Source organism: Acinonyx jubatus, chromosome C2 (assembly GCF_027475565.1).
Source record: "Acinonyx jubatus isolate Ajub_Pintada_27869175 chromosome C2, VMU_Ajub_asm_v1.0, whole genome shotgun sequence".
Taxonomy (NCBI): Eukaryota; Metazoa; Chordata; class Mammalia; order Carnivora; family Felidae; genus Acinonyx; species Acinonyx jubatus.
In genome coordinates, this window is record NC_069384.1 from 130,348,228 (window position 1) to 130,373,529 (window position 25,302).

The following is a 25,302-nucleotide window of genomic DNA, read 5'->3' on the forward strand; positions in this document are numbered from 1 at the left end:
TACCTAATCCAAGCCAACATGCGGACATACATACAGACACACAGACACACAATTGAGTCCAAATTGACTCAATACTCAGTTGAGATTCCAGGTCATATAATTAAAAGAATGCAGGAAATACACATTGAGGGCCTGGCAACAAGAGAAAGGAAAACTTCTTTTACCACCTTCTGGTCTTTGGAGTCTGATAAAAGGTATGAGCTGACCTTAGCTCGCTGCTCGTCTTACAGGTATTTGAACCGACATAGCATTACCTGCATGTAATTGATGCTTTATCTTTTTTTATTTGAAACCAGAGAGATAAGTTTAGCTGAGCAGGGCAATATTAGCCAGCAGCAAACCAAGTTAGGCATAGATCAAATTTTTCTTTATGTCCTTGACAATGTGTGAAAATACCAATTATTGAGTGCTTAGATAATAAATATTCTCTTTCCTCTCTTCTGCACTGAACATTACTTGTGTCCTTTTCCCAAAAGCCTTGCTCTCTAATGTCTATCAGCTAAACACTACCAGGGTTTTAGATATCCACAAGACTATTCTTTCTGAATAGAGCCACCAGTGATAGCAGCCTTTCAATATTGAGTCTTTACATCCTGAAGGAATGGATTTTTAATGGTAGACTCTACAAAGCACAGTGAAAACATGGCTCAAAGTCCACCAAGATGGCAGCCATATTCTTGAGATTCTAGTCCTAAATTAACAAAGAAAAATTTAAGGCTTGGAAGAATCTTGAAAAAACATCAGTGTTTACTCTGCAGCTAAAACAATGCCCTTCTGAATGATATCTAGACTTCACACAGATATTGATATTGTGTAACTGAAACTCCAACTTAGATTTTCTGTTATTATGGTTTGATGAGCCACATTTGCATTTATAAGATAAGTGAGAGTGGTATTAAGTGGGACAGTGGGGTAGCCCAAGGGAGGTGTGGAATATGCACTGACTTAGGGGGACAATGGCCTTCCTACTAAGAAGTCCATTAAGTCAATAGAAATCTGCTCCTGTGAGCGGTGTCATGTGGGCCTCTACAGATCTTGGGAAATTCCTTTGGTTCTTACCCTCCTCCCTCTGACTCCCTTCGCCCCCTTCTCTCCTCGGTGGCCCGGGTCACCATCTTCTCCCTTAATAGAATCAAAAGCAGAGCGTTGAGTGTACAGAAAAATAAGTACAAACAAATGACACATGCTGCATACCAGATGCCAGACCCCAAAAGATAGCTTCTTACTTGTGCACCAGGAGAGCCAGGAAATCCAGGTTCACCCTAGTGTCAGAAAAGAGATAAGGTCTTGTTTACTGTCATGTGATTAAGTCTTTCTTTCACATTCCTCCGAGAAAAAAGAATAAATTATAATTTTGAGAAAACAGACTAAAAACAGGGGCCAGGAAAAACAACTAGAGCAACAGTTGTTATCTTGAACTACTCCCAAGTGGCCATATTTTATTTTTATAATTCAAAGTGAAACAACTTGCAAATGACTTTTACAAATTCTTCCACTTCCTTGATATATTATGTAATGGAACTTCCTTCTTAAACAATTTTATCCGTTGATCTAAATATCCAGAGGTCTGACCCAGTGGAAACCAAAGGAAAGGGGACCAAACTGACTGGTGGGAAGCAGGTGCCCATTGTCAGATCAAAGGCACACTACAAAGCAACTGTTCATTCAACAAATATTTATTTAGCACCTATGTGCCAACCACTTTTCTAAGCACTGGGAATTCAGCACTGAACAGAACAAAGACCCTGCTATCATGGAACTTAACTGCTAGTAAGGAAGAAAAGTATGTCGGGGAAAGAGAAATGCTATTCCAGAAAGCAGATTAAAGAATAAAGAATGATATGGATGGGGTTAGGAAGAGGGTCATTATTTTATATGAGGTGGTCGGACAAAGCTTTTTGGTAAAGGTGGCATTTGGGCCAAGACCAGCATAAATCAAGAAAGCCAGCCAAACAGGTATCTTGGAAAAGAGCATTCCAAGCAGAGGGAAGAGTGTATGAAGAATCCTGAGGCAAGAATATGAACCTGTGCTGTGTTTGAGGAACACTGAAGCAGAATAGGGGGAGGGGAGGAGGCGGAGACAATGTCAGAGAGTTCACAGAGGGGCCAGATTATATAGAACCCTGTAGGCCATGTTAACAGTGGGGTTAATTCTGAATGACATCAGGAGGCACAGCTGGACTTTGAGTGATCTAACTATGCATTTAAAAGATGGCTCTGGGGGTACCTGACTGGCTCAGTCAGTATAGCATGTGACTCTTGATCTTGGGGTTGCAAGTTCAAGTCCCATGTTGGGTGTAGAGTTTGCTTGAAAATAAAATATTTAAAATACAAAATAATAAAATAAAATAAAATAAAATAAAATAAAATAAAATAGGGCTCTGGCTGCTACATGGAGGACTAACTAGATGAGGCAAGAGTAGAAGCAGGGAGAACATTTAGGTGGCCACTGCAGTAATCCAGGTGGAAATCATGCTGGCTTGGCCCAGAGGATGGCAGTGGTGGTGGTGAGAGGTGATGAGAGGCTGCACGTATTTGGAGGGTGGACTCACCATTATTTGTTGACGGATTAAATATAGGGGGTGAGAGACAGACATTTGTTAAAGATTGGATAATGTCTGCCCTGAGCAACTGGCAGGAGGGAGGCTCCACTCCCTGAGATGGGGAAGGCTGGAGGAGAGGCAGGTTGTCAGGGCAATTGTTGTGGCTGACCAGATGTTTGATGAAATTAAAGGATCAGTGTTAATTCTTTGGTTGATAATGTATTGTTGTTATTTTATTTTATTAGTTTTTTGAGTAGGCTGCACACCTAATGTGGGGCACAACACGGAGCTTGAACTCATGGCCCTGAGATCAAGACCTGAGCTGAGATCAAGGGTCAGACACTTGACAGACTGAGCCACCCAGATGCCCCTGTGGTTATGTTTTTAAAGAATTTTTTAGAGATGCAACTTGAAATATTTACTCATGGAATATATGATATCTGGGATTTGCTTCAAAATAATTGGGAGAAAGATATATGTGTGGTGGAATACATAAAAAACAACATTAAATTGGTCAAGGATTTTTATTCTTTGAGCTAGGTGATGGGTACATGGGGATAGGTGTCATTATATTAGTCTCTCCACTTGTACACATGTTTGAATTTTTCCAGAATCAAAGGTTAGCAAACAAAAGAAGAAGAAGGAAGGAGGAGGAGGATGCTGTTTGGGGACATGCCAATTTTAAGGTGGAAACATATTTAGAGTTTAAGAGTATGGTCCAAGCTGGAGAAATATGCTGGAGATCACAGGATAGATGATACTTGATGCTATGTAACTGGATAAGGTCACCTGAGAAGTGAGTAAAGAGGGAAGTAAGAGAAGTAGAAAGATAGATCCCTGAGTTTTCTAATATTTAGAGTTCAAGAACATTCCAAAGAAACTGAGAAAGAGCAGTCAGCAAAAAACAAGTGAGTGGGCTGGTCTGGACGATGAGAGAGGAAAGGTTCCAAGAATAAGCTCCTGATCCCCTTTGTCAAATTCTGCTGAGACGCAGAGTATGATGTGGGCAGAGAAGTGACCAATGGATTCAGCACCGTGGGTTTCACCTTGACTAAAGGTGTTTAGTCGTTGCGCGGGCAGAGCCGAGGGGTGAAGGCTCAATTGTCACCAGTTAGAGAGAACCAGAGGAAAGAAAGTGGAGTTTCTCAACCTCGGCACTACTAACATTTTCGACCTGACCATTCTTCTTCGTTGCGAGGGGCTGTCCTGTGTTTTGTAGGATGAAAAATAGTATCTCTGGTCTCTACTCACTAGGTGCCATTTGCATCCCCTCCCCTGGCGTGACAACCAGAACATCTCCTAGAGGGTAAAATCACCCCTGGGTGAGAACCACAGATCTAGACCTACTCTTTCAAAGAATTTTTCCAGAGAGGAAAGGGACAATGGTACTGTGTAGTTAAATGAGTGTTTTTTTATTGTCTGTTTGCTTGTGGGAGGGGTGATATTCCCACTTCTTTGTATACTGACAGGAATGATCTGTGGAGAGGGAAAAACATTACAGAAGGGAATTGCAGAAGGGAAAGGACCCAGGAAGGAAGCAAAAGGGGAACAGAGTGCAGCCCATGAGAGAAGAGATCAGTCTTAGACAAGGGCATGGACTCTTATCCACAGCAGGAGGAGGGAAGGCAGGGTACAGAGGCTGGCCTATGTAGTGGCAGATGTATGTAGAGGTTCTCTGCTCACTGCTCCTATTTAATTAATGAAACAAGAAACACAATCACCTGCTGAAAATGTGGGAGAGAAAGCAGGTCTTGGAAGTCTGAGGAGAGGGGAGCAGGGATGAATCAATTGATTCAGAGAGGAAAATGAACAGAGAAGGGAATGGTAGCCAGCTGGCCAAGCAGCAATAGGGCTATTTAAAGTGCGGCCATGAAGCCTTGCCAGGAAAAACCCATGCAATGTGGACTGAATCCACGGTGTTAGCCATACCACAATAAGCATAGGCTGCTTTGGATGTAGTACCAGGGCTGGTATGTGGCTTAAAACGTGAACATTTGAGGGGGGGGCTGGGTGGCTCAGCCAGTTAATCACCTGACTCTTAATCTCGGCTCGGGTCATAATCTCACGGCTCGTGACATCGAGCCCCATATCCAGCCCTGCGCTGACAGCGTGGAGCCAGCTTGGGATTCTCTCTCTCTCCCTCTGTGCCCTCCCTGCTCGTGTGCACTCTCTCTGTCTGTCAAAATAAATAAAATAAACTTTGAAAAACTGGGCATTTGAATTCTACCCAGAATTCCCCTGCTATGCAAACTCTCCCCTAGAGAAGAAAGACTTAATTTGCCAGGATGGAGCTCCGATGGGCTAGCTTCTACACTCAGCTCTGTCTCTAAGCAGCTGTGTGACCATCGGCAAATCACTCCATTTCTCCACGTCTCAATTTTCGTATCTATAAATCAAAAAGGCTTAACTAGATGATCACCAAGGCACCCATTGGTCGTCATTGCGCAGATATTTACTAAGAGCCTACTATGTTTTGGGCATGTATACACATTAATTATACTAAGGGCAATATCCTGATCAATAAAATGGCAACAGTGTCATCCAGGGAAACAAGACAATTGCAGGGTTAAGTAGCTGGGCATCACTAAACATCCTAGTGATTTCTTATGTTGTGAAGCAATAAATGGTAACTCGCAGACTGAAGCACTCAGAGTAACTGTGGCTATTGACGTTTGATTTGTTCAACAGTCTTCATGTGATTTCCATTCTTAAAAACCTGTCAGTAACCCATTAACTACATGTTAAAATACCATATCCTTATGAGAGTAGAAATATCCAAATATACTTACTGAGTACCTACTCTGTGCCAGGCTCATTCCAGCAATACGAAATTGAATAAGGTGCAATCAACTGTCAAATTCACAAACTGGGAGGTAGCCAGATATGTAGGGATAAACCTCAATATAACCTCAATAGAAAGGGGCTACTATAGAAACATGACCAATGTGCGTGAGGAACACAGAGTATAGGACAACCAAATCTTTCCATGGGGGAGTCCAAGAAGGGTTCCACAAGGAAAAGTTGATACATGAGTTGATCTGAGAAAATGTGTGAAAAAAGTCCAAAGGAGGGAGGTGTGTAAGGACATGCCTAAATAGAGTCAAGAGTGTTTGCAAAGACAGGAAATTAGGGAAGTTCCTGGCTGGGGTGGAAATATCTGGCATAGGTGGAAGATGAGGAAAGGAGTTCAAGTTTTAAATAAGGCAGTAACAAAATCAGCTTTTATTTTTTAAGGAGGGAACTCTGGCAGCTATAACATGTCATAAGCAACATTTAGAAACCATTTCTGGCATACCACTTGGATAATAAAGACTTATTCTAGTAAAATTAAAAACAAATCACTGTAGTAGTTAGTTCAGAATACCCTGTAAGATAACCCTCACCTTTTTTCCTTTTCTTCCCGGATGTCCATATCCATCTGGACCAGTAAGACCCTAAGGAAATGACACAAGATGAATGGTAGAGTCATCCAGATCAATACTGGTTGACAATATTATCTGAACCCTTGGATTAATCAGCAGTGCAAGGAAGTGGAGAAGGCAGAGGGGCTTGGTGGAGGCTTATACTGTATCATAGGATAAATCCTCGGCTACCTTTATAGGATAAGGAGAGGACAAGGATTTAAAACTTGAAAAGTATTTTTTTTTCAATTTTAACTTCTTCTTTAGCAAGATTCTGTACCTCACCAAAATGATGCCACAAATGTAGGGAGCCACATCACTGTACAAAATCCCTCTTGGGCTAAATTTCCTTTCTTTTCAGGGTAAAGTAACAAAGGAAGAAGCTCTAGAATTTGGCAAATCTCTAGAGATAAATGCAGACTTACGGAGGAAAAGACTGGGATGGAGGCAATAGAGTTTAGTGAATAAGTGCATAGGACGTATACCCAGACAGACCTGAATTTTCATTCCACTTCCAACACTGGTTGGAAGCAAGTTATTCGGGGGGGGGGGGGGGGGGCGGTGGAGGTGATGATGGCAATGGTGGTGATCTTGGTCATGATGACGGTGTTCGTGGTGGAGGCAGTGATAGTGGAAGCAGAGGTGATGGTGATGACAACAATTATGAATATGTTAATGACACTACTGGGATCTTAGCATCTGTACATATACACAGTGAGCTTCCTATGACAAGGGGTAAATTCAGAACCTTTTAGGTGCACCTTGCTGAATGGACAAAAACTGCACCTAAACCAAGCAGTCAACTGAGGAGAACAATTTTAAGTTTTAAGCCACAAAGATCACTCCTATGGCCTAAGGGGGAAAAGCCTGAAACATTAGAAAAATGAAAAAGAATAAGATAAAGAAGATTGCCAAAGATGAATTGTTTGGGGACAAGAAAGATGCAAATGACGTTCATTTGCTGTTCCTCCGTTTTCTCTCTGCTGAAGGACACACACAGCCTCGGGCACCTACAAATTTCAGAGATCCAAACCGCCTATCTTGGAGATAACCGCTTCTGACATTCCTGAAATGACACCTTCCAGAAAGGCATTGCTCCCCAGCTTCGTCCGTCCCAAGGAGAGACCGGTAGAAACAACCTTTGCGTTATTTTAAACCAGGAAATTTTAATAAAGTGAAACAGCATTAACTTCATCACCCGAACTGAGAGTAGATGCAGAACACTACTTATCCCATATTCCTTTTGACAGTAATCTCGTTCTATTTTCTCCCCCTTGCACATTTAATTTTAAGCTTTTTGGCCTGCTTTTTTCTTCTCCCCTTGCTAACAAATGCAATTTCAATGTTGAGTGCAAAACAATGGCAGGGTGTTCCCACTGTTGATGAAAGAAATCTCAAACATAGGAGCTGCAGGAGAGACAACATTTCTCCCTATCATAAAGCTCATTCCAATAAAATGATGAATTGAAAATAGTCATAAAAAAACTAACTGGCTCTCATGTTCAGAGGGATGGCTAAGGTCTAAATGCAGAGCCCTGTCTCTGGGAGCCTTATCTGTTCAAGTAAACCTTTGATGATCCTTGGTCTCCAAAGGTTATTTCTATGTTCTGGGTAATTGAGGCCATGCACTTAAAAGTTTGCAAGTCTGATTGCCTGTCTTATTTGTTTCCCTGGAAAAATTGTTTCATTGAACACATCTGTATTCCAAAAAATCTCAAATGCTTAGAAAACATCTTTGTCAAACAGACGAGGCTCACTGGCATATCCCTCTTCCACAACATGTGAGGAGGCAAAATAAATCCCAAGACATCTTTAGGTTCTTTATTTATGGGAGAAGTTTGAGAACCTTTGACTCTTTAGGGTCACAACAGCTCTGGCGATCATATCATATTTGTACCCCAAAATTCATCAGGAATATTCGAACTTTGTGTGAAACAAGAACAAATAACAAACGAAATTCAGCCGAGAGTCCAAAACAGAGAAGCCAGACTTACAGGTTGCCCTCTGAGTCCTTGTCGACCCCGTGGGCCTGTGGCTCCTGTGTCACCAAGATCTCCCTTTTGTAACAAAAGGTAAACATGAAGTTAATTTTTTCCTATGAGTTCATGCAGTTTTATGTCATTTTCCTTAGAGAGTTTACAGTCACCCTTATTCAGGTCCCGTTGCCAACACCATACAGTCTAAGGTGAGTATCTTCCTCTGGACTTTGTTACACAGAGATTACTAACAAATATAGTGGAGATTTGGGCACTGAAAATTAGTGAAATGAGGTATATGGCATCCGTGACAGAATTTTATATTTTTCTGGCTTTTTCTAGGTGTGAATGTAAGACTATGTTTGTAGAGAACCCATATATTTATTTATTGATATGTCTTTGCCTACTGATATAGGTGGCCGTCTATCTATCTTTCTATACGTCAGTCTATATGTCTTTCCTTCTCTGTATCCACTGTCCAACTATAAGGTATAGTCAATACCATCACCAATGATATCAAAAACTCACACTGGAAATGATCACATACGGAGAGATTCACATGAGAATACCCAAGTTACAAGAAAAAAAAAACAAAAAAAAAACAAAAAAAGATGTGTTCTCTGACATTTACCTTCATTCCTGTTGGTCCCGCTTTCCCTTTTGAACCTACTGTCCCTGGAGGCCCAGGAATCCCCTACAACAAGACCACAACCAAAATCACCTCAAGGGCCACAAAGTTAACTCCCTGACTCTCTTGTTATTATTGAAATGGTCTGGAACTGGTAATATACTCATAAATCACCTTTAGTGTTTTATACAATTAATTGTATCCTTCAACATACAAAATGCTTCATATACACATTTAATGTCTGGGCTGGTGGGGGGGTGGGGGAGAAGGGGGGAGGCGTTCTATGTAAGAGGCCACATCTACCAAGCTCTGAGCACTGGAGCGATGATCTGGCTACTAGAGGGAAACACGCCGTTTGATTAAGAGATCAGGAAGACAAACACCTAGACTTTCGCCTGCTCCAAACAGAAAATACTATCAAATGAGAATGAAAATAATACAATCGGTACAAGGCTAGACTTTTTCTGATCGAGAGTCAGTACGAACAGAACTAGGGCATAGGCCATCCTGGAGCTGCTATTTTGAATCTCCAGATCGAGACGCTTATCCCTAACTTAAACCATGCTGCTCAGAATTTAAGCTATGTCAAATGCTCCCATCATCAGGAAGCCACTCCTAATCATCTGTCTCAATGTGGTCTGACGCTTCTATGAACCACTGGGAGACTGGGTCAGGAGTAGAAGGGGCACTAGGAAGAACAAGTTGGAAGCGAATTCTACCGCGTACCATCCCCATGACAAATCATTTTTAATCCCTTTGAGCCTCGGTTTCCTTATCTATAAAATTAGGATAGTAACACTTCTTTTTATGCTTGTGAGGATCATATTGGCCATTTATACCTCTTTACAGCTCTATTTTTCCTTGCACTATAGGTAAGTCATGATCAGTTTGTGTTAAACACCCTTGGGGCTCTAACCCAATCTCACTGATCACCATATTCCCACAATTTACCAGAATAGAAGGCGGTACAGCCAGTGATCAAGTTAGCTATTTCTAGAAACCCCTGATACCTACCAATTCCAGAACAAACAGTGTAGCTTTATGTTATTTATCCAGGAACGCTCAGGTGTATGAATTGGCCACTGTTAATATGCAGCTCTGCTGTAGTTTTTCGTTTTTCAAACATACCTTAGCACCCAGTAAGCCTTTTGGTCCAGAATTTCCTGGTTGTCCTTGCCTTCCTCTTGGTCCCTGGTTCAAAGATGACATTAGAATTCAATCAGTGTTTATGGTCTATTTCCCATGTAACCACAAAGTCGCCTTGGTCACCGACGGGAGCACAAATCAAGGTGCCCTGACCCATCACTATCACATGTATCACACTTTATTCAGCAGCATCAGCACCAAAGCAACCCAGACTCACTCCATCTGAAGCACTGGATATGAGCCTTCAGCATCCATATTTGTGACCACCTCTGCAGTTGAATCTGATGAGCCCTAAAATCTCAGAACATTGCTTTTATATCTTAATACACCCAACTAGTTTTAAATCCTAAAAGGGGAATGAAAGGGGCTGCTGGGATATTGATCTCTTTTGAAAATTCAACCTTCTCTGTACACACACAAGGGCACATTTTGATTTTATCAAGAACCAATAGTACCTTTAAGAAGCCTAATCGCTCTGGACACATTGCTGGGGAGTTACCCATTTTCTCCCCAGTCTATTTTATTGTACTGATTTCAACACTAATTTTTCTCCAGCTTTTCTGAAAAAAAATGCTTTCCTATTAAAAGCATTGATCATGGCCTCTATACTCCTGGGTGAGGTATTGTAGTCATCTATTTAAACACAGCATCATACCCACATCCCAGTGGGAGGTGAAATTAAAGAGAGGTTTTATTGATTATCTTGCTCATGGTTCACAAAATAACATGTTCCCCTTGCGTTCAGCAGTAGGATAGAGTGAATATAAAAGAGAAAGCCAGGACACAACAGTGGTGGGGGGTCCAAATTTGAATTAAGCCAGCGATCAAAATGAAGGCAAAAATAAATCTCTAGGTTGTTTTCCCCTATGTTCAGACACTTTTCTACCATAAAATAAATACAATCCCTAATTACACTTTGATTACCCATTTCTTCCTTTAGTACCTTTGTCAAGTCGAAAAACAACAGAAACCTTTCAAAGTTATCACCTGACACTCATAGAGTTTTTAAGGTTATGGAGAATGATTCAATGTGTTAGTAAAATGTGTTGTTTTCAGGTTCTTCCACTTGATACTTGGGAACAATTTGGCTTTTAAAAGAAAGATGTAGAACATGTTCCAGAAGGGTTTACAGAATGCCAGATTTGGGTTATGCTTAGAAGATTCCAAAAGAACTGGACGGGGAAATTTAAATTTCCAGTTATCACTGAATCCTTTACAACACCCTGCTTGAGGGCAAGACTCTTCCTGGCCTTAACGTCCTTCCTGAAGGTCCCATGCCTATTGGCAAAGTGACTTACGTACTACAGATACTCAATAAACACTTTGCTGATTTTTTATGCCAAACTGAATAAAATTTTAATGAATTAAGTACTGTTTGAGTAAGTTCAATACGGTTTCAAAGGCAGTAATTAAGAGCACAGATTTGATAACTAGACTGCTTGAATTTGAATCCCATCTTTATCATTTACTAACTGTGGGAGCTTGGCCACTTTACCTTACTTCTCTATCCCCCCCTCCACTTCTCTCTGTAAAATAGGGATAATAACCCCCCCCATTAAAGGATTAAATGGGTTAATACAAGTGCTTAAGGCCATATTTAAGACATCTTAAGAATTCATAAATATTGCTGTTAGGGTTCAACCTGCCCAGGAGAGAGATACACAATTTGCTTGGGAAAGGCCCTGGAAAAGAGGTATCCAAGGCCATTCTGATATATGTTAAATCCCCATCCAAGTATCTAAGTTATAATTTCAAACAAATATCCTTTAGCACTAAAATCAACTTCACTGATACAACCTGTGGGCCTGAGTATCCAAGCTCTCCTGGGTAACCCCGTTCACCGGATTCTCCACGCATACCCTGTTGAAATGAACAAAACTTAGTGAGTTCACCAGGCACCCTTAGGGTTCCAATTGAAGGCAGGCTTCCCTGCAATATGTCATTTGACAGCCACAAGAGAAAGATAGGAAAGATTTGATTGTCTGTGCTCAGTTCTCTTAGGATATGGAATGTGAGAAGATATGGGAGGAGGGGGCTCCACTTATGTTGCAAAGCCAGATTTTTTTTCAGTCTTTGCATGACTCTTTCCAATGTCTTAGCTTAGTGATAGAAGCAAAAACACCTTGTTTAAACAACTCAAGCTCCCATTTGACATAATAACGGGTTCCTAAAAGCCCATCCATTCCTTTTAAGGGATATGGGCTAAGTATTCGCTGGTGTTAAGGACTCTTATCCCACGTGAAGGAACTCAGAATGTTGAACACAGCAACAAGCGTGACATTCTGGGGGAAGGCACATGAAGCACAAAGAGAAAGGGCAGAAACCTGACTTTAAAACCCTACGGGTTCTTGTGTGGCACCTGGGTAGCTCAGTTGGTTAAGCGTCTGACTTTGGCTCAGGTCATGATCTCACAGTTTGTGGGTTTAAGCCCTGCGTCGGGCTCTGTGCTGACAGCTCAGAGCCTGGAACCTGCTTCCGATTCTGTGTCTCCCTCTCTCTCTGCCCTCCCCTGCTCATGCTCTGTCTCTGTCTCAAAAATAAATAAAACATTAAAAAAATTTTTTTCTAAACCCTATGGGTTCTTGAAACAAAACCAAAAATAAACCCTATAGATTCTTACAGGATTAAGCTGGCTCTCTGGGCAAAGGGTGAGCCCTTAACATGATTCGTCTAATAACTGACTTCATTTCTCCCTCGTATTAAAAGTTTCACTTCTACAGAGAAGATACATTTTCTAAGATTGAAGATAATACCCATTTTGTGAATTATTCTGCCTTCTTTTTCATGTTGCTCATGTGTCGGAAAGGCTACTAATTATTCATAGATTTGCAAAGAGAAAAAACCTTAAACTGAGAATTAATCACTGTGTAGGTCAATTCCTCGTGCTTCTTAAGTTTTTTAAACTGTTCAGGTAAATGGGAAGCACTCCTTTTTTTTTAAGTTTTTTTCTTAAATGTGTATTTATTTATTTTTGATAGAGCATGTGAATGCACATGAACAGGGGAGAAGCAGAGACAGAGGGAGACAGAGAGTTCCAAGCAGGCTCCGCGCGGTCAGCACAGAGCCCAACGTGGGGTTTGAACTCACGAACCGTGAGCCAAAACCAAGGGTCTGATGCTTAACTGAGGCACCCAGGCATCCTGGGAAACACTTGTCTTAATCATTATCGTTATCTTATTCTGCCCTTTAACAGTTGACTTCTAGATTTATGAACATAGCTAAGTTTTAAAAGGACTGTAGCTAGAAATTTTGAAATAGGTTGTGAAAATCTTTGCACATCACATTAGTGACATTCAGAGTGCAACATCCTGAAAACAACATGGTTCTATATAGCCAAGTTCAAACTCTTGTTATACCTCCACGTTTGTACATTTATTTTAAGGGAATCATTTCAGCAAAGCAAAAGCAAGAACAAAACAAAAAAAAAACCTGTAATACAGTTTTTCTTTTCATCACTAACCACAATATCTAACAAAACAGAAATTATCTAAATGCTTAACATAAGAATAGTTTAGCAAATAGTTGTTCTTCTACAGAGTATGCTATAATATATTTAAATGATAATAGGATGATTTGGAAACAGAAAAGCAGACTATAACATAATATATCCATTATAATAACTCTTACTATCTATCTCTTATAGGAAACACACAAACATGAAAATAATTGCAGGAAGCTAGTGAGCTTACACTTTAAAAATGATATTCTTTTTTTAATTTTTTTTAACATTTATTTTTTATTGAGAGACAGAGAGAGACAGAGCATGAGCATGGGAGGGGCAGAGAGAGGAGGAGACACAGAATACGAAGCAGGCTCCAGGCTCTGAGCTGTCAGCACAGAACCCGATGCGGGGCTTGAACTCACAAAACCGCGAGATCATGACCTAAGTCAAAGTCAGACGCTTAACCGACTGAGCCACTCAGGCACCCCTAAAAATGATATTCTTAATTAAAGTTTCCCCTTATTGCCAAAATAATCTATGCATTGACTTGTCTGCCATAATACAATATTTTCCATAAACAAAATCTTATTTAAATTTTCAACGTATTATACATCTTGTAGATGTCAGCATATCTAATTTTATAGGCAGTAATGAGCCATATTTTCCCCAGATCCAAGGGATGCTGTAATCTGGAATTCAGCACCCTTGGAAACTATAATCTTCCGACATTACTTGCTCATCGTTAGCAAGTCACAGCCTCAAAAACATAAGTGAATCTATGTGACCAATGTTCCAACACTAGGTTAACTAGCAAACTACTGACATGTTAGTAGTCCGCTTCAATATGATTTTATCTCTTATTTAAAAAATCAAAACTTGAATAGGAAAAAGAGCAGACAACTACAGGGATTCATCAAGATTACAATGTGTTAAATGGAGAGGTCTCCTATTAAAGACAGTAGTTTGCACACATTTTTCTCTGCTCCCAAAATAAGCGGTTACTGTTCCACAATCTTTCCAATAAGAAAACAGAGCAGAGGCCCAAGCAGCAATCGGTCTGAATCAGAGCAGGAGGTCAGAAGGCCAGAAAGGAGAAATCCAAGAGAAATAAACCTCACATGTTTGAATATACTAGGAGGTTACTGGTTTTGTCAAAGAGCTTTATAATTAACTGGCAAAGTTAATTTACAAGCAAATGAGGGGAAAGAGTACCTCAGAGAAAATAAGAGTTATATAGCTGCAAATAATATTTACCTAGCAATTGTAGGAACAATGAACTGTCTTGACCAAAAGTGGAGAAAGTAAGTATCTCGCAAGGATGAGTTGTGGGAAGTGTAAGAAGCAGATGGATAGGTTAAGAAAAATCTTTATCCCCCCCCTCCCAGCAAGAAATCAATAGAACAACATCCCAAACTGAAAACCAAGAAATACCAAAGTAACCATGCTGTTTAGAAAAAGGGCAATAATACCAGAAGGACTTAGCCCGCAGTGAGTTGCTCCTGAAGAGCTGGGAAGAATGGACAGGGAGATAATGCAATCTGACTTCAAATGTATGCACAGGCTTCACTCTGATTTAAATTAAATTTAAAATAAGACAGGAGATGGGGCCGGGGGAGCACGTAGGTGACCTGGTTGGTTAAGGTGTAACTCTTGATTTTCACTCAGGTCATGATCTCACAGTCATGAGATCAAGCACCGTGTTGGGCTCTGTGCTGACAGCGTGAAACCTACTTGGGACTCTCTCTCTCTCCCCCACCCCTCTCTCTGTCTCTCAAAATAAACCTTAAAAAAAACCCACAGGAGATGAAGTGACATAGGGAAAGAAAAATAACCATGACCCAGCTGAACAGAGAACCCACTGTTAATGGATATTTAGATAAACGATATGTAGTGTCACAAAAGAATTAAATGATTCAAAAGTAGGAAATTCCTTCCACTGCCTAGAGCCACTTAATTTCTCCAAAACAGTCTATTTCTTTCTGCCTTTTGGGGATAAAAACAGTAAGATAAAATGATAGTTCCAGACATTATTTATTTCATAAGCATTAAAACCAAATTAACAGGAAATACCTATTTAAGAACTTATTTCAAATCCTAACATTTTATGAGAAAAAAACATTTCACTTGGTGTCAACAAAACTTGTTTGGATTTTTGAGACTTGAAATTTCTTAACATCCGTGCTTTTCCAACACTGTTGTTATAAAGACACAGGAGTCACATCTTCTTTGTACCTCAGAGGTCATTGCCCAACACACACACACACACACACACACACACACACACACACACACACTTGGGCTCAGAGTTGACATAAATCAATCTGTGATTTTCCTCCATCACTAAATCAGGATGATGCTAGAAAAAATAATACCAGCCGAGCATGACCACACTGTATTAGAGAGAAGTCTACACAATAAACTTATTTTGTAAAAAAATTCCAAAAGGATCCTGATCTTTGGATTTGAATCCAGCTCTACCAATTATTATTAGTATGTGGCCTCTGACAAGTTTTGCTAAACCATATTTTCTCTCTTATTCATAAAAGGGAACCAATGATGCTCATAACTCTGAGGGTTGTATAAAGGTTTACAGAAGGTGATAAAAATAAGGTCTAATGCAGTGACTGGTGCTAGATAATTGCTTAGTAAAATACAATTCCCCCACAGAGATATCCCCTGATCCCACCCTCTAATCGCATCCTTCCCATTTGGATAAATGGTAAAAGCTCGATCTTTTTCCTTCATTTAGGGACCATGCAATCCCCTTAAGCACTCATAGGAAGCCCTACTTCTTTACATGGAAAAATCATTATTTCAGAGGTAAAGCCATTTTTCACTAAGGTATTAGCTTCTTTTCAATCTAAATGAAATATTCCAGGTTGGAGGGGAAGCAGGGAACCATACAAACTTTGTCTTCTTTGTGGAAAAGGTCCCATGAAAACCTCTCAGTGATCTTCCTGCAATCTCAGACAGCCCAGCCAGCACTCCCCTTGACCTCAGAGAGAACTCTTTAAAGTAGCCATACGTGCAGAATGTAAAGCAAGTCTTTGCGGAAAGCACTGACCTCCAGCCCTGGCACACCGCGTCTTCCTCTTGACCCCTAAGAACAGAAGGGAAGCAAAGACCTTAGAGAAAGAAACAACCCAATTTTCACCCCAGCCTACCTCACTCTTCCACAAAAGCAGGTGAAATTCAACCCAAGAGTGGTTATAGTTACCTGAGGGCCAACATTTCCAGGTTCCCCCTGAGGTCCGTCAAAACTAGACCTTCCCTGAAAAGGAAGAAGTAAAGGGAATATAAGTTTCCATGTCTACATCCTTCTGGATTTACTCTTCAGACATGGGCTCTCTAATACAGAAGCCACTAGCTACATGTGGCTATTAATTTTAAATTCATTAAAATTAAATTAAAATTTTAGCTTCTCAGTTATACTCGGCACATTTCAAGTGTCCAGTAACTACACGTGGCCAGTGGCTACCATATCAGCACAGATATAAAATATTTGATCTCAAAAAGTTCTGTGGGTCAGCGCTTCTCTAGAAGCAAACGGATTAATTCTGGTGTTCTAAAATATCCGCACTGTAGGCAGCCTCCCCCAAAGATTGTTCATGTGACAACTCTTCAGGGTTCATCGTGCTGCGACAATAGTCATACACGTTCCCCCAATGAGCTATGCTTAATATTTGAAAAATACTGGGATTTCCCTTTCTACCCATCCTATAGGTACAGAGCGGCAGACAGAACCAGAAGGTAGATGAACGTGTCTCTGCACATGTGGAGCGATCAGTATGCACAGATGATGATGGAGGGAGAGGTTTTACACACAGTCACGATGAGGAAGCTTTGTGCTGCTCTCACTTCTTTAAGCCCAGAAGCGGGAAAATAAATGGTGTCCAGAGAAAAAAATGAGTCCATCTTTCAGGAGAAACAGAAACTACCTTGGATGCCAAGGAGGGACATTTTAGATACTCAGTAAAGTCCCATGCTAACTCAGTAAGAACACAGAAACAGGGTAAGAATGTGAAATACAGAAATAAAAGCATTTGTGCAAAGCTGTTCTTCCAACGGTTACTTATGATAGATTAGATTCAAAAACAATATAAATATTCCACAACATGGAAGGAAGCGTTGATTAAATTATGGTAGGAACGCTTATTGAAATAGTATGCAACAATTACAAATTACGTTTATCAAAAGTTTATAAAGGAGAAAAAATGTGTTATAACATTCTTTTCAAGTATATTAAATTTGCTGAAAGAATAATTTATCCCAAATACGGAGAAAGATAAAATGACAGTTCCTCATTTCTTTATATTGTACTAGAACATTTTTTAATAAGCCAATGGGATCCTTATTTGACTTTCTCAGGGAAAGTAATTGCATCACCAAGTTAGGAAAGTTCTGTAAACTTACTTTTTTTTCTTGGTTACTGGAACTATTCATTTTTTTCTTTACATTTTACATCCTGTATTCCAAATATCTATAGTGTTACTTTTATTGTAAAAAAATTTTTAAATATAGTAGACTGTATGAGAAAGGAGGCTTTAGACAAGACACTCTCACAACTGGTCTAGATATAAAAAAGATTCTTTCTTAAAACATTTATCATTTTCTCACTTCAATAGTAGACAGTTTTTTGCAGCCAGCGTAGCAAAGGAGTCATTTGGGCAGATGTTGGAATCATTGGGTAAAAGACTGTCGGGAAACAAGAAATTTACAATCTCAGTATCACTGCCAGATTACTTGATCATTACAAAGAGGGAAAAAGTGTGTTTACAATGGCTAAGTCTCGTGAACAGCATCTGAATCAAGTGACCAAATTAATGTACCAGTAATGAGACAGCCAGACATAGTTTCTCTCCTGGTGACTGAGAAGGCTACAGCCTTACTTAATCTCCTGAAAAAAAATATTTAAACTGAATCTTATCATGAGGAAACAATCAGACAAATCCTAACTGAGGAATGTTTGGCAAAATAACTGGTCAGGAACGCCCATGTCACGGAAACAAAGGACTGGACAACAGCTGTGACTGACGGATACTACTGAGGCAAGACAATTAAATATACCACACAGTCCTTGATCAGCGCTCAGATCTTAGGCATCAGCATGTGTTTTGCACTGAGCCTTTACAGAAGCAGCCCGCACCCCAAGCAGCGAGAGGCCCCGCCAAGCTCCTTCCCTGGGGACCACACTCAGCATCTCAGCATCCAGCTGCCATAGCTTTGAACTCTGGGAGCATCCCTGCATCTCAATTTATTTACTCATCCCTTAGCAAGATGTGTCCTAAGGTATCAGAGAAGCCTAGAAGAGGTTATTTTGGGGGGGTCTTGGAACACTCAAATATGTTTCCATATAAATTAATGGTAATTGTTTCTTCGCTGACTCCATTTCCGCTTCTGATTGGTTTCAGAGGAACTCTGCTTTCGCGCCGCCAAGGAAACTTGTACTGAGGAAAGATTGCCCCCTAGAGGTCTATCTTCTAATGACACTTACCAACCTAGAATTTCAGCATTCCCAGCTATAGGCTTGTGAGAGTGACTTCTATTACCCAAGTCTATTCAAAGAATATTTAGCACCCTTCTTTGAGCTCGGAATGGGAGTAGAAACCATGTGGAACACAAGTTCATTGTTACATGGCACCATCTCAGAGGGTTCCAATTTTTGTTTGCACACACAATTCAGGGATCTAATGTTCTAAGTTAACCCTCAGCTGAAGACAGTGATGGAGACCTCTGAAAACTGAGAGCATGAGACTTTCCCCATGGCTGGGGTGCTGTTTTGCACACGGTACTGGACAGTTTGTATAGAGGCCTGAGTTCTTTCCAGCTGTAAAACCATGAGCAAACCATGGAATCAAAGCTCAATTTATATGCCTTCCTTCCCATGACGCCCATTAACTCATGGGAACTTTGAAATGGCTTTTCTAACCTTCCCACCTTATAGATGAGGAAACTGGGAACCAGATGGGTTAAGGGTTGCTTCTCTTTGCTCAATTCTATAACTGATTGGCTATTCACAGGGCTCTCCAATCTCAACTCACCCAAGAGAACCCTCTCAATGGAGTTTGTCCAAAATAACTGTAATTCACAACAGGATGAGAAATTCTTGCAGCAAGGAGTTACAGTTTTCTCCCCTAGCTACATAATAATGATCTTGTTACAAACTGGATTTTACACAGGACCTGGCCATCTACAAAATGGATGCAACCGAGTCACAATTCAGGGAAAAGAATCAACATCCTAAGGCTTTGTCAAAGGAGGCAAACTGGAGTTCAAAGGAAATAGAGGTTGCTTTACAGTTATAAACATTTTGCTGTGCAGACCTTGTTTCTGGAAATTTGGAATGACAAGATGTGAGGACTGAGGCACTTGGGGTAGTCATCTTTCAGTCATGCATTTTAATAACGAGGACATCAAAAAAATTCTAAAGATGGCTTCCAATCAGCAGCATTTGCAAAGTGAACAAGTCTTTTTCCTTTGGTGCTACCTTCTGTCATAACAGTTCCAGTTTTCAAAACCAGATAAGGAGCTTATCTCTAAAACTGGCTAGTACTCGATTCACATCAGTCAACAATGGCAGTGGTGGAAAGCAAGTCAACAGTGTAATGTCCTGACCGTCTTTTGAATCAAGGCATCATGATGACCTTGGAGAATTTTTAAACTGCAAAGATCTTAGGCATCACGGAGCCTGATGCTTTCACTTTTGAGGTGAAGAAACCAAGCACAAAGGACATAAAGTAAACTGTATTGCTAGTGTTGTGGGAAATGAGATTTTTTTCAAGATAAAGAGAAACCACAAGACAAGGATGCAAGAATATAAGGATATAACTGGGGATTAGCATTCGGAGCTCTTGTCTCCATGGGCAGTGGAGTCCCAGAGGTTTGCTCCCTAGTTTTCAGTGCTGATCCAACCAGAGTGCTCTAGCCTTCCTCACCAACTAGAATTTCCAACCGCCCCCCGCACCCGCCCCAGCCCCACCTCCACCCCACCCCCCCCCCCCATGTACCAATATCACCAAGTCAACAGAGATGATCTTACCTGATGTCCACGCCTTCCTTTTTCTCCCTTAGGGCCTTGGATGAAACTATCTGCTCCAGGATCCCCCTGAGAAAAGAAAAGGTTGCTTACCTCAAATGGACAGAAAAGATAGGAAAAGAAATTACAGGAAGTATGATTTTTTAAAGGCATCAAAGTGTACCTTTTTAATTGTCTGATTTTGCTTAGAAATCCCAAATACCCAATGCAATTAAAGTTACAAACTCTTTAAGAACCCAAATGTTCTATAAGATGGATCTCCTCACAAATCTCTTATTTGTTGCAATGCTAAGACAGGCTGAACAGATGCCTCATTAATGAATAATTAATTGCTCTCTGACTTTGTGTCTAAGCAAACTGTTTATAAGGCCCTGGATTAAAGCACTCACAGGATCTCCTCTTAACCCAGGCTCTCCACGCTTTCCAGGTGGTCCAGGTGGTCCCGTCAAGCCCTGAAATCACAGGGGGAAAAATGTGTCACATTAAAAGATCATCTATTGCCCAAAGGAAAGAGAACATTAAGAGGCAAAATGAGAATCACATTAAAAGAGCAATTTAGTACTTGAACTTTAAAGCATTTGCTGCCCAAGAGGTGAGGAGGAGATGAAGAAAAGAACATACTTTTACTGGAAATCTCTGATATATGTGGCCCTAGGTATGCATGACCTCACCCTAGGTCTGTGAACCCTTACAACTCAGGAATTACATACTGCATGCAAGGAACCTAAGGCTCAGCAAAGTTGGACCCAGTTGTCCCTACCACCAAATTCCTAATCTTTCCACATCTCCCTGATACTCTTACACAGAAACACACATGAGAAGAAGAAGGTGGTCTCTACCACAAACGTGGGCAGCACTGGCAAAGCAAGATCTCATGAAAAAGAGGCAAATGAGAGAAAAATGCTTCTGGAGCTCCTACTCTAGAAGGGGAACCAGTGAAGTGAAGCAATTTGCCATAAGACTATGACATGATAAACAAATGGTTGCCTCTCTTAAAAATCTGTGGTTACTGGTACTCTCTCTGTGTAGTAGTTCCTACAGAGCCATGGCGTCAGGGAGAGCCCCCACCCCAGGAACCTTCCTCAAATGGGGTTATGTGCCTGGTTCTAGAGGGTATATGCCACACTCTGAGGACAGTGGAGTGGGCCCCATCTCTGAGATATGGTTCTCAGACACACAGGGAATGGAATGTTCTTTAGGCTCTAAAAACAGCGACCTCATAATGTTACTCCTCCTTACCTCTTTCCTGGCCTCATATAATGGTAAAAGGGAGTTAGTTAATTCTAAATTCCAACCCTACTGTTCAATTTACTAGCTAGGTGAATTTTTTTGACTTCTCTAAGATGCAATGTTCTCATTTGTGAAACAGATATACCCATTTTATCAAGCTGTTATAGAGATTAAATGGAATAATAAATTAAAATGCTGAATACAGAGGCTGGCATTTGGTTCTTATCATGATGTGCCCAACTTCCAGTCCTTCCTTTTTCTGACCCAGAAAATCCCAAATCCCTCACCATGGCACTAAATTGACTCCAACTTGCCCTTCCAGACTTTCTTCCCACTCTTTTTTTTTAAGTTTATTTATTTTTGAGAGAGAGAGAAATAGCAAGCATGAGCTAGGGAGGGGCAGAGAGAGAGGGAGACACAGAATACAAAGTAGGCTCCAGGCTCTGAGCTGTCAGCACAGAGCCTGATGCGGGGCTCGAACCCACGAGCCATGAGATCATGACCTGGGTCAAAGTCGGATGCTTAACGACTGAGCCACCCAGGCACCCCTCTTCCTACTCTTTATACCTTTTATCTCACCCTCCACTCCTGTGGACTTGGAATCATTGTTTGTCCGAACTCACACTGAGCTCCGCTAACTCTAAGCCTTTCCTTTTTCTTTGCTTGGAATGGCGTGTCTTAACAGGGCTGTGTGTCTCCCTCACAGAGGTCTATGAAAAATGCCTTGATTTCCTGTACTCCCTGGAATGCCAGGGTCCTCTCCTGCTTTGGGCACCATGATCAATTACCACAGGACCTTAGTATGGAAGGCTGACCTCTTGCCCCCTTCCCTCCTCCTTTACCATCTGGTTGTTACTCATCTTTCAAATTTCATGCCATCCTCACTCCCTTGATGAAGCCTTCCTGAATACACACAGTCTGGATCAGATCCCCGTCATTTATCTGTCCTTCATATCCTTAACTCAGCCATAACCTTACAGCTACTTTGTGATTATTTCATTAATATCTTTCAGTCCTCACAGAGGCCAGTTTTGAGGTACAGAACCCATGCCTGTCTTGTTCCCCATTCTAAAATCATACCTGGATTACAATAGATAGATACTCAGCAAATTTTTATTATTGTTCAGATGAAGAAATGCCGCTCTAGTTTAGATTCTTCTCCAAGTCACTATACTTCCATTGATTCTTTATTTACACCATTCTTACAACCTTTATCTTATCCTATCTTGGATTATAGTTCTTCCTGTACAAATCTTATCTCCTATACTGTGAATAAGCTCTTTGTTGGTCACAACCATGACTTATTTATCTTTGAACCCTTCTTTGTATCTAGCAAAACACTCTACAGGTAGGAAGACTTTGACAGGTGTTTGTAGAATTTAACTAAATTCAATGGAAGCTGAAGGCTCTCCAGTCTTGAAAGAAATGTGGTGTCCCCCACCTTCTCTAAAATCGAATCCACAAATTGCACGTTATCGATTAAACCTCCCTCAATAAAGAAACATTTCTTGTGACTCCCTGCTTTACTTATTGGGAAATCAATCCACACCTTGGGGTAAAAGTATTACTCTAATTGCATGAGGGGTCCCCAAAATAAAAAAAAAGAACAAAAGTAAATAAAATTTACCTCCCCCCCCCCTTATCTAATCCAATCAATCGGCAGAAGCTGACTATAACAGTTCTGAGATGGATCCTTCAGACTGGATTTCATAATCTCTTAGTAATGTCTGCAGTGGGCATAGGGATCTTCTTTCCCTTGCATAGAAATATAATTACCAGCACGAGGCAGTGAATAGTCCCTGTCAAGCAGATAGTGCAAATAATGTACATGAGAAGGATGTAGAGAAGGGAGAGAGCAAGCACTACAGGCTGACATGGTCAAGGAGGGTGTCCTGAGGAGGAAAGAGAGGAGCTGGAAATTGGAGAAAAACTGATATTCAAATAAGCCCTGAAGACGGAGGCAGGGAAAAACCACTCCAGGATGGGGTGCCTGGGACGAGCTAAGACACAGGGGTGGGCATGCACAAGAAATCTTCAGGGTACAATGAGTAGTACAATCTGATTGGGAAGGACCCTTCTGGACTGAGAGTAATGAAGGTCGTGGCTGAGAGGCCTGGGGTGTGGGATTGGATCACTGGTGACAGGGAGTTTTGCAAAGCCCATGAGGTAGGACGCAGTGATTACTGTTCCAAAGGCTAAGTAACTGGATTTTTATCACTCATTTCACTAGCAGCACAGGAGGGTCTCAACTAAAGACTCCAAAAAGATAATATTTATTGCCCTTTAACTCCCGATCTAGAACTTAAACCATTAGAGGATTCTTTCCCAGAACTTAAACATAAACTATCAAGGTCAGTTTATGCAATAGAAATATGAGAGAAGAATAATTCTCACACTTTACCCGATTTCCTCTATTTCCTTTTTCTCCAGATGACCCCGGGGCTCCACGATTACCCTAGAAAAAGAAATATACAAAGAAGCTTTGTATATCAGGTCACAGTGGGAACTTTTTCCATGTAGTTTCACATTCTAGCCAAGAGCAGAAAGGTTACCATTCTCCTTGTATGTGACAGACTAAATGCCCTGAAAAATCCTCCCTTTGAAAATCATATAAAATTCCATATAGCAAAGTTTAAAATATTTTATATACATTAATGAGCTGATAAAGAACAAGAGAAATTCTTAGAGTTCAGAGTAAAGGGAAAGTAGAAATCCAGAGAAGTAATAGCCATTAGCCATCCTGAGGAGCTCTAGTCATTCTGTGAGTTGAGGAAAAACCAAAATCTCATCATTTACTTTAAAGTGATCTCAGGAGGAAGTGCCCAAGTACGTGGCAGAAGCAAATAACCTCAATTCAGGCCTTAAAGACTTCTCACAGCTGAAGTTCAATCAAAAATGAGTTTAAATCAAAAGTCACCATACACGTGAGGGAGACACCATGGCGGCGAAGCCAGTAGAAACCACAGGCAACAAAATCAGACTTGCAATGACTGTAGCTGTTGGAATTATCATATGCAGAATATAAAATAAGTATTTTTAATACATTTAAATAGGTAAAAAAAAGAATGAGTAAAATAACAAGCAACTGTTAAAAGAGAGAGAGAGAGAGAGAGAGAGAGACACCAAGCAGAACTGAGAAAGATAGAACTTCTTGAAGTGAAAATCAGAATAAATGAAATTAAAAATCCAATGGACAGGTTAAATGGTATATTAGACACAAGTGACATAAGGATTAATGAACTTGAAACGGAAGAAAGTGTTCAGAATGCAGCACAGGAAGACAAACAACACATGAAAGGGAGATTAAGAGACATCAGGACAAATTTCTTCCAAAAAGAGGTAATAGAGAAAATGCGAAGGATAAAAACTTCAAAGTAAGAATTTGCTAAGGAGTTTCCAAAAACGATAGAAGGCACAAATGCTCAGATTAAAAAACCTAACAAGTCCCAAGCAGTATAAATAAAAAGAAAGCCACACCTGGACACATCATATTGAAACTACAGAACACTAGAAAGAAGGGGGAAAATTTTTTTTAATTCACATCCAAGCTACTTAACATATAGTATAATAATGATTTCAGGAATAGAATTTAGTGATTCAAAACTTGCATATGACATCCAGTGCTCATCCCAACAAACGTCAATGGCCCAATGGCCCCTTGCCCATTTAGCCCATCCCCCTTCCCAACACCCCTCCAGCAACCCTCAGTTTGTTCTCTGTATTTAAGAGTCTCTTGTGCTCTGTCTCTCTTTCTGTTTTTATCTTATTTTTGCTTCCCCTAGAAGGGGAAATTTTTAAAGCAATATAATATTTTTTGTTAAGACTGCTGACAAAGGAACAATAATTAGTTTGACAAATAACTTCTTAACAGCAATAATGAAAGACAGAAGACAACAGAAG

General features: G+C 40.5%; 1 protein-coding gene across 4 annotated transcripts in view; it reads right to left on the reverse strand.

Moving 5' to 3' along the window:
- Positions 1-25,302, reverse strand: part of LOC106971588 (collagen alpha-4(VI) chain-like) — a 123,546-nt gene that overhangs the window by 44,445 nt on the left and 53,799 nt on the right. For all 4 annotated transcript variants that reach the window (XM_053221467.1, XM_027061871.2, XM_027061870.2 and 1 more), the window contains exons 16-27: positions 23,804-23,857; positions 20,562-20,624; positions 20,176-20,241; positions 16,354-16,407; positions 16,201-16,236; positions 11,492-11,554; positions 9,677-9,739; positions 8,552-8,614; positions 7,939-8,001; positions 5,927-5,977; positions 1,227-1,262; positions 1,060-1,122 (exon numbers count right to left, since the gene is read on the reverse strand). In XM_053221467.1, coding sequence (XP_053077442.1) covers positions 1,060-1,122; positions 1,227-1,262; positions 5,927-5,977; positions 7,939-8,001; positions 8,552-8,614; positions 9,677-9,739; positions 11,492-11,554; positions 16,201-16,236; positions 16,354-16,407; positions 20,176-20,241; positions 20,562-20,624; positions 23,804-23,857 — 675 coding nt within the window. The remainder of the gene's footprint in view (positions 1-1,059; positions 1,123-1,226; positions 1,263-5,926; positions 5,978-7,938; positions 8,002-8,551; positions 8,615-9,676; positions 9,740-11,491; positions 11,555-16,200; positions 16,237-16,353; positions 16,408-20,175; positions 20,242-20,561; positions 20,625-23,803; positions 23,858-25,302) is intronic.